Genomic DNA, 10,097 nt, shown 5'->3' with positions numbered 1-10,097 from the left:
CACCTAATTATTTGGAGATTAAAATTTTTATGGTAGATGGCAGAATATGATTGGAAAATAAAGTTCAACAGCAAAGTAATTTAATACAAAGGTATCTGATTTTTTCTGAAATTTATTTATTAATTTCCTCAATTAAACAAAAAATTTCCCCTTTAAAAAAAATTCTTGAGTAGTATTATTCAGGGTGCCCAGATGTTCCCTAGAAAGGAGAAAACTAAATGGAAAAGACATTTTAACCAGAATTCCTAACTCTCCTAGTAAAAATATAAGTCATTTGATAATGCATGACATCACATAAATATTAGATGACGACGTTACGTTACAGAGCCAGAGGTGGGCCTCTCCTATGAGAGGTCGTTCAACTACTTCTTGACAATTACTTTCTCTGGATGGTTTCAACTTTACGCGTGCGCTCCCTTGTCCCTTGTTCTTCTTTCTTTCCTTTCCTTCGCTTTGAATGACGACACGCGTGGGTATTTATTCCTCTTTCTTTTTTCATGTTGAATTTTTACACTTCTTTATTCATTTTGTGAAAATTCACCGCAGCTTCTTCCAAGGATCCTGGACATAGCGCTGAGAAAATTTTCACCGCCTTGCACCTATATAAATAAAGGATATCATTGTAAACCATGCATTTCAGGTTTCAACAACTGAAGCATTTGAGCTAAAATACCTCGTCTAATATTAATATAATAGTTTTAGTTTCTTCCATATCTCTTTGTATAACCATCAAATGTTCAGAGGTGAAGAATACGAACGTGTTTTCCTTCTCTTTGACGAGAATGGAGACGGGAAAATCTCGCCATTGGAGCTGAGCAACCGTCTAGGTTTGATGGGTGGAGAGATGCTGCTGAAAGAAGTAGAAAGTGCAGTGGAATCCTTGGATAAAGACGGAGATGGGTTGCTGGATTTGGAAGATCTCGTTGGGTTGATGGAAGGAGGAAATGAAGAAGAGAAGTTGAAGGATTTAAGAGAAGCTTTTGGTATGTATGATGTTGACAAGTGCGGGTTTATCAAGCCCCAAGGTCTCAAAAGAATGCTCAGCAGACTCGGTGACTCCAGGTCCATTGATGAATGTAAGGTGATGATCAATAGCTTTGATCTTAATGGCGATGGAGTTTTGAGCTTTGAGGAATTTAGAGTTATGATGCAGTAGTGATAAAAAAGTATATCAGTGTAAATGGTCCTGCAATTTTATTTTCTCTTGAAAAAGATTTCATTGTAATAGAAATATAGGAGAAATATATTTTTTTAATTATTTTTTTATTAAAATGGCTAATTATGGGGTGGTTATAATATTATTGGACATTATCCATAAAGTCTCAATCTAATAAAATTAAGAGTTTACGTAATTTCATTATCAACAAAGATTACCCGTCGAACAAATACGGATGGTTCGGTTATAAAAAATTATGGCCGTTAATCCTTCCAAAGCTTCATCACAATCATCCAACAGCTTCCTTCCAACTGCCCAGTGATGAGCCGCTGAATATTTACCAAGCACTTCACTCACAGCCAAAAAACTATACCTGCTTATACATCTATATATAAAGAGGCTGATGGCCATTAGTCTCCGAAAACAGAGTTATATTTTAAAATAATTGAAAGCAAATTCTGGAGTTGTAATTTCAGTGGGAATGCCATCAGCCTCTTTGTAAGAAGAAGTCCAACTTGCAGTCTTTCTGTTTCTTCTTTTGGCCATTAGTTCACAAGCTGTTGATGGCATCTCCGTCTCCATATGCAAATAAGCTCTTCAATAACCCAGATGGGAGTATCAGTTTCAGGGTGGTGGCTCCAACTTGCCAGACAGCATCCATTGACTTGGGTATCTTCTCATTTTCTTCGACGGGTTTTGCTGCATCAAAGTCAGTCCTCTTCATCGCTAATCATTTTACTTGTATGCAGACGGTGACGTGGATATCTTCTTCGATTGTGAAGAATGGCCATGGCTAGAATCCGAACCCGAGGATGATTTTCAGAATGCCAATGGCGGTAACATTTAAGCTGTTTGATTAAGTCTACATATTCCTAAAACCATAATCATTTATAACACTATATATTTTCTTGTTTATTACGTCCTTAAACGCAGGACTTGACAAAACTTTTTCTCTTGTTTTGGCAGATCGCATTCCTTGTTCAAATAGCTCCGAGTCTCAAGGCTCCATGATGGGAACGGGTATGAGCATAGAAATGGCATTGACCATGGAAATGGAAATGGACACGGACACAGACATAAGGATGAAGATGCCGATGTCAAATGCCATGAAGAATAAGACTATTCTATCGAAAAACGAATTGACCCGGAATTTCATTTCCGGAGAACAGAAGCTTTCTGACTTCTTTCATCAGTATGAATTCTGGAATCACTTGCACATCAACAAAGATGTTGAACTTGAGCATAATAACTAAGGTGGTCTGTTTATTGAGGATAGCTATGGGGTTAATCAAGCAGACGACGCTGGCCTTAGGAAGAAAGAGATTTTCCATAGCTTACCAACCACAACCACCAGACTCCGCTGTCAGTCAAAACGAAAACTGCATTCTTCTTTCACAGAAACCATTCCTCTGCCTCCACCTCCACCTCCACCACAGCCTCACTGTGGCTGCGCTGGTTGCCTTCCAATAAATTGGAACAGGCTTCTCTTTAGGGGGAGCAAGAAGCTTAAGTACCTGTTGAAGACAAGTAAACCATCTTCCAATTAATTTTTCCTCATTTCTATGTATATCCATATGCTAAAGGCTGGTGTGTGAGACTGTAAGTGTTTTTTTGAGTCTTGTTCGTAACTGAAAGTAAAGACAACTAAAATGTTCTCTTCTTTCCTGTATCAAAAAGTCATGCAGATGTTACAAAATTTTTGCCTCATTATACAATAGTAATTCACCATGATTGTAAAACAAACAAAAAAGAAACCACTTCATTCTTCACAATGAGATCAACTTACAACAATATACTTCAGAATCAAATAAAACAAACCCAGTTGAGACTGGCAAACCAAAATTCTTAGAAATTAATCACACTTCGCCGATCTGGAGGAGCAACACATTGCCACAAGGAACGGTATGCTGGAATATCAGCCGGCTCAACCCCCAGGGCAGCAAGATTGTGTCCATACTCCTGGTCAATTTAAATATCCATTAATGGGGTTTCAAAGGACCACAGTTTGCAATTATATGCCTTGATTCACTGGTTCATACGTAAATGGATTATGGAAGTTCAGAGAAACAGATAATATAGACAGTTTCAAAAATTAAACCTTACCTGAATATCAAGAAACAATTGCATACAAATCTTGTCAGTGTCGGATATGTTATGGTCTGAGACGTCTGAACTTGCTCCAGCACGCCTTTGTGCACCCTGCCGTATCTTCAGGAGCGAAGACTCTGTTTTCCGAGCCTGGGAATGGCAATTAGAAGAATTAATCTTAAGAATGTTCCTATAGAAATAATCCTAACAGATTAATAATTTTTACTTGAGACACTAACCACACTGATGAGCTCAGCAGCCAATTCATTGTAGCAACCAGTAATCTCAGTTGCAGCACCAAGCAGTAGTTCCTTCTTAGTCTCCTTTGTCAAAAATGTCATGGCTCGTTCTCCATCTAATAAAGTCTGCAAGGAGTAGATAGTTTAATAAAAATTGATGATGCAAAGCACATGTCCAGGGTGCTTGTATATGTATTAAAGATCTATTCACAAACAAAGTTGTTAACCTTTTAGGAAATGCATAGCAATACGTTCATTAGCATTAATTGTTTAAAAACCTCGAGAATCTGATGGAGACCCAATAAAAATATTATATTAAATAAATAATACGATGTCAGCTCTTCCCCTAAGGCCACAGCCTCCCTATCAACCGATGACTGCCCAAATACCCAAATAACAAATATTTTCCCCCCTATTACAATCCTCACTCCCCTTTATATAACTCATTAACTATGATCATAATAATATCTTTATAAAATATTATCCTAATATCCTAATCTTATCATAATATTAAATATCTTATCTTAATAATATATTTTATCCTAATATAATATTATCTTAAATTAATATTATTATTATTTATTATAATTAAGTCTTAAAAGAATCAGACACTAATTTGCAAAAATTATCAGTACATAAAAGAACTCAAAAATATAATACATCTCTTCTGTATTGATATTGTTTCTGAATGCATATTCTATTCGAGTTTGATGGAAGAGTCCACGTTATCACACAATTATTACATTTTTTAAAACACACTTAATAGACTGTCATATTAAAATTAAAAATAGATTTCTCAAGCCACATTCCATGTACATAACAGTAGATCAGAATAAAAAACTGCACGCCATCCAAAAATGACTTACATCATAATTCAAAGACTTGCAACAGAAGATGACAAGAAAATATAATGTTCTCAAGTGATAGCTAAAAACTAAAGAAAAGACTGCATACCTTCAGGGGGCGCAATACACCAGACACATAAGGGGAATGCCTGACAGGAAGTGGTTTATTTGTCATCCTGTAAGTTGCAGTTATCCCCTTAAGCTGTCTCAAGTCCTACAATTGTTGAAAAAATACTGCCTCAATCACCCAGCAAATCATCAAATATAACACAGTAATTTCACGTTTAACTAAGATTCAAAGGAAAATATAGAACCCTGCAATTCTTAAAATCATTGCATAATCAATATTTAAAACAGTCCTAGAAAACATAGAGCTTACTTCCACAGCCTTCTCAACAAGTCCCTCTATTATTGTGTTGATAACTGAAGGTAATGTAGAACTCAATGATTTTCCACCATCTAAAATGCTCTGTTTTACTAGATCAAGAACTTCAGAGGAGCACGACGACAGAAGCTGAAGTACATGATCCAAGTAGTCACCAGAGACCTCTGTGGCCAGACAAGTTATGTCATGAATAACCTGCACGTCAGAGAACATACATAAATATGCAAGTTAACCACGATAACTTTCATGACACTGACCTTGTAGAGTTTAAATCTACTGAAAAATACATAAGCATAAATAAGATCAAAGCAGACTCAAATATAATTAAATAGAGGACACTTAGCAAAATGATAGATGCCAGAGAAAGAGATACAATTGAACAAAGGCATAAGTCATACATATATAAAATCATCAGTAGCAGCTGAAATAGCCCATTCACATCCAGGATTGGAGCCCACACTACCAGACTTCCGAGCAGCCAGTCCAGATGACAACCAATTTGAGTATCTGTCAGAAATTCATTGATATGCAATCAAATGTTGATAAAAATAAGACAGAACAGACTAGTGTTTCAGTCCAAACAGACCTTGAAAGAAGCTGCAATGACAGGCGAAGAAATTTGTCGGAGCAAGAAAGGAGAAAAACATCTTCTCTCCAGCAGGATCTCAAGCTCTCCAAAAGTGTGACACTCTGTTTTAAGGTTAACCCGCAAGACTTTCCTTGATCAGAATGTGAATTCTTAATAGGAGAAAGACTTGCTCCCGTGAGAACAGAATCTAGAGCCCCAGCAATCTCCTGAAACCTGAAGGAATAGAAGTTACAAGTCAACCATAATTGAACCAACACTTAGTAAAGCAATCATTTAGGAGATGCATGCATACCTCAAAGAAAAGTAAACACCAACATTCCATTGCTTCATGAACTCAACATACACAGCTTCTGCTCTGAATTTAGCAACAGCAGATCTGGATGGACAATAGCCTTGCATGACAATTGGATGTTATAACTATAATGAATAATATATACTCCAACATAAATGATCAATTTAATCCTAGACAGTCTTTTAGGAACCCATTAATAAACATCACATGACCTCTAGTGATTTTTGAAACTTCTGAGTGTGCTATTAAATTACTTTTCACAGGAAAACTTCTTAGTATGCTATTAAATTATATTTCACAGAAAGAAAACCCAATTACTACCTTCAAGATGGGCTAAGAAATCAAGGCTTGATTTATAATTTTTCAAGAATTCAGTAGGTCTTCCTGGAGAAAAAGCCCCTGGCTTTCCCTTCTGAATCGCTGACAGAACCTCCTTCAGGATTGAATTTGCCAAGAAGTCAAACACATGCAAACCTGAATTCTCTGGTAAAAAATTAAGAACAAGTAACACAATGATTCAACTTTGATCCACAACACTGGAATTACTAAAACAGTTTAACGAAGGTTGATAAAAGACCAAGCTTTCCTAGCAACCGAAGTATAGGAAGCAGATTTTTAGTATTTAATAGCACTACAAAATGAAAATGGAGCATGGGAATACCTGAAGAAGAAATTTCCAATAAGAATTTACAGTCTTTCTCAACACATTGCTTGATTTGCTTATAATCATTCTCAAGTTCATCTCCAGATGCCTCAGCAACTGCCTCCGATGGTCCATGTATGATTATTTTCTGTATCAATGGTGCCACAACAGTAGTGCGGAAAATTTCTTCTGCATTCCTGGTGTTATCAATGGCAGCATATGCACGTAAACAATTGTAAATTACATTTTCATCTCGATGTTCAAGCCCATCCACAAAACAATGGCCCAAGCTTGCATCCAATAATAGGCTAGCACTCTGAATCCTCTTCTCCATGTTCTCAATAAAAGGCAGGTTCTGTACTGGCAAAATATAGAAAAGAGATGAGCACAGAATGAATGAGTTCTGAGTAACTGATTTTTTGAGCTCATTGATACATTTTCCTTCTCATTATATGCATATGCCTTCATCTTAACTTCAAAAAAAGAAGAAAAAAGGTATGGCAAGTTAAAGCAGGCAGATTACCTGCTTTGGTACCAACAAAACAAAAAATTCAAAACATATACAAAAATATGTATTAATTTCAAAATTTGGTATTTGACGGACAACTTGTATTAGCTAGATACAGAGCACAAACGTTAAACCTCTAGTTACTTTCTTGAATGTTGATCGAAGACATTAAAGTCAAAATCTCGGTTTTAACATTACAGTGGTGATAATCATAGAAGAACAAATGGCCTGCATTGGCAAAAAGTAAAGACAAGATGAAAATGCAGACGCCAAATCTGTATGTGCACTGGTGAGCCCATTGCCTGCTTATTTGCCAGCAGCTTTTCACAAGCTTTTTAAAAAAAACCAGCTTAATTCTCATGTTTTAATTCATGTTTGAAGCTCACTATAAATCAATGATGTGAATTTCACTAATACGTTTAAGATAGGAAATTAATAACATCCAGCATTTTAAGAAACATTCACACTAAATCATTTAGATAGTTGTGACTAAACATATTAAAGAATAATTCAAAAGAGAGAGGAGATGCAATACAAAAACATAATTCAAAAGACAAAGAGACCTGAGCATGAGCAATATAGAACTTTAACCGATTCATCTCGCTTGCAATTCTCTCCAAAAGCATGCTTTGAGTCTCCCTGGGATTCAATCCATTCTCAACAGGTTGTAGGGCAGTGACATGGCCCGTAGAATTCCTTTCAGACAAATTCACATCTCCATTTGACCAATCAGCAGATGCACTAGGTAACTCCTTTATAAGTTTTTCAACCTGAACTCACCATAATACATACAAAACATATGTTAAGACAAAAACTCTTTATAAAATAAATCAATCCATATTCACTAAATAAGCACATGCAATTCTGCAAATGGGCAAATGCTCGGTCTAGTAGCCTAGACTATGTAAAGAGGAGAAATATTAAAAATAAATAAATAAAATTTCACACCCTCAATTGATCCTTACAAATATTACATTTCTCACTTGCAAAAAATATTAATTAACATATGATTAATTGATAATATATTGCTCAGAGAATTCATTTTGAGCATTTTCAGAGCATAAATTTCAATTTCCATTCCATACCAATGAAGTTTTTAACTAGTAAACTCAAAACGATACTACCCACTTTCCCATAAATTAAATACATACATACCTAATCCAATAAATAACTAAAAAAATTCGAACATGTCAAGCTAGATATTATCAATCAAATTTAACTCAACTGGAAAAAAATCTCCATTCTGCGAATCTCAAATTCTATAACTTCTAGATCAATACTTCTTTTATCTATATATACTTAGCCACCAACAAGAACAACACCCAAACTCAATTTAGTCATAATTCAACAACCATATCAACGTAATCTATAATTCAGTTCAACGAATAATTATCAACTCTATATAACACAGTATTATTACCTTAGAAACAACATGAAAAGTGTCAAGCAACAGTTCAAGAGCCTCCCTGGCCGCAGCAGCCTCCGATCTTTGCTTTAAACCACTCTGCAACGCCACAAGAGAACTTTCAACAGTGCCTCTGAAACTTTCGATTTTCTCTCTCAGCTCCAACAATGGGGCCCGCATTCGTACAACGGCAGCGTCAACATCGACGAGCTTAGTGCTCAGGTTAACGAAATCGGTATAGTCCCGATTAATTAAATCAATTAGTTCATGCTTGAGGGAAGATAAATGGGCTTGTAGTTCCGATCGGAGAGTCTCGAAGGGAACGAAAGTTCGGAGCTCCGAAATGTAGGATTCAGAGTCGAAGGCTCGGGAGAGAAAGAGATTGGATTTGAACCAAAGAGGATGAGTGTCAACTGGATCAGAGAAGAGGTCGGTGACGGATCTGGGTGGTACTGCTGGGATCGGATCCATCATTTTCTGATTGTGGTTGAGTTCACAAAATTTTTCTTCTGGTTACTCAAGTCGAGTCGTCATACCTGTTTTGGAAAGAAGATTTTAGAGCAACTGCAACGGCAAAGTTAAGAAAGAACAAAACCTTCAACGTCGTCGTTTCAAAGAACTCGGAAGGCCTATCACAGGGATATATGAGGGGTGGGCACAAATTGCACCAAGTCCAAATAATTCAATTTAAATAAAAAATAATTTAATTTTACCAAGTCAAAATTACAGATGACTCGAGTTTAGTTTGCATAAAAAATAGTTCATCTCAAATTTATGATTCGAATATGTGATTTGAGTTCACAATTTGAGTTTATGAGTTATTAATAAAACAATGTTATTTTGCCTAATGAAAAAACAAAATGACTTATGAACTTGAACCATGAATCTAAACTATAATTTTGAATCACGAATTCAAACCATGAATTTGAACTAAATTCCAACCATGAATCCAAATTATGAATTCAAACTATAAATTCGAACCAAACTTAAATCAAACCAAATCGAACATCTTTTGATTCAAATTTAACTTGATTTAAAAGATAAACAGATTTTTCAAATTCAAACTAAATAATTTTGAACTGAATCAAACCCCTTCAGTTCAGATACAACCCTTATTGAGCTGTGCGTATGTTTAGACATGAAGGGAGACCAGTCTATAAAATTGTGATTCATACCAAACCTACAAACCATATGAGCTGGGCAAGGGCCTTGGGGCCTGCAAATCGGTCTGATGTAATTCGTTAAAGAATAATATAAAAATTAAAATAACTAAAATTAAAAAATATAAAAATTATATAATTTTACGGATTGACCCGCTAAAAACCTACAAAAGCACGGCATAGGGGTATCCTGAGTCATGCTGCAGGCTGAACTAGGGGTTTATGATGCTGGGAAACCACCTTAGCCCATTAAGTTTGGCATAACCCTTAAGCACAGTAAACAATGCGGAGGTCGACTAGATATCACCCACTGTTATGTCTAACATCGTCCAACAGTCCACACATGCGAAATTCAATCTGAAAAACTACTCAATTGAGTTTCTTCAGCTACATCTCACCGTTGAAGGTGTCCTCATTTTTCCCATTGCAAGATAGGAAAAAATTAGTTGACAATCTACTCGAACAATATGCCATAAACCATCGCCAACCGGATTGCCTCTTCTCAACTACTTTATGAATCCAAGGAAAGCAATTGAAAAGCAGGAAAAGTTTTGAAATATATCAATAAAAAGTAAACCCACAGAGTGGCAAGGATCAATCCTTCAGAATAATGCTGATTTTTTTAATCTTTCAAACTCAATACAATACTTACACAATACACATGAAAATTGAGCCAAAGAAAGGACAAGCACCGCAATCTAATGAATGCCCATTGCCCACTCATCTGGTTGCCTGGTTTTGCCGCGTTTTTAGAGAATTTTCAATATGCATGTTAATTATAGTAAGA

The 10,097-nt window shown here is 35.9% G+C and overlaps 3 protein-coding genes across 3 annotated transcripts; 2 read left to right on the top strand and 1 right to left on the bottom strand.

Annotated features, from left to right (window-relative positions):
* Window positions 1-564: 564 nt before the first annotated feature.
* Window positions 565-1,272, top strand: LOC123212030 (calcium-binding protein CML37-like). The gene has a single exon (XM_044631054.1). The coding sequence runs from the start codon at window positions 734-736 to the stop codon at window positions 1,154-1,156; it is 423 nt and encodes a 140-aa protein (XP_044486989.1). The 5' UTR covers window positions 565-733; the 3' UTR covers window positions 1,157-1,272.
* An 86-nt stretch (window positions 1,273-1,358) lies between these two features.
* On the top strand, window positions 1,359-2,785 carry LOC123212029. The gene is made up of 3 exons (XM_044631053.1): window positions 1,359-1,825; window positions 1,906-1,992; window positions 2,123-2,785. Exons 1-3 carry the CDS (start codon window positions 1,720-1,722, stop codon window positions 2,407-2,409), a joined length of 480 nt encoding a protein of 159 aa, XP_044486988.1. The 5' UTR covers window positions 1,359-1,719; the 3' UTR covers window positions 2,410-2,785.
* Window positions 2,786-2,791: 6 nt separating this feature from the next.
* Window positions 2,792-8,779, bottom strand: LOC123212028 (conserved oligomeric Golgi complex subunit 2). The gene is made up of 12 exons (XM_044631052.1): window positions 8,166-8,779; window positions 7,309-7,515; window positions 6,256-6,592; window positions 5,916-6,077; window positions 5,595-5,694; window positions 5,300-5,515; window positions 5,112-5,220; window positions 4,708-4,908; window positions 4,438-4,542; window positions 3,484-3,609; window positions 3,260-3,394; window positions 2,792-3,115 (listed from the first exon to the last, which is right to left on the bottom strand). Exons 1-12 carry the CDS (start codon window positions 8,622-8,624, stop codon window positions 3,002-3,004), a joined length of 2,271 nt encoding a protein of 756 aa, XP_044486987.1. The 5' UTR covers window positions 8,625-8,779; the 3' UTR covers window positions 2,792-3,001.
* Between the last annotated feature and the right edge of the window lie 1,318 nt (window positions 8,780-10,097).

Source organism: Mangifera indica, chromosome 3 (assembly GCF_011075055.1).
Source record: "Mangifera indica cultivar Alphonso chromosome 3, CATAS_Mindica_2.1, whole genome shotgun sequence".
NCBI lineage: Eukaryota > Viridiplantae > Streptophyta > Magnoliopsida > Sapindales > Anacardiaceae > Mangifera > Mangifera indica.
Note: the sequence above shows the minus strand (reverse complement) of the source record. Positions and strands in the feature narration are given on the sequence as shown.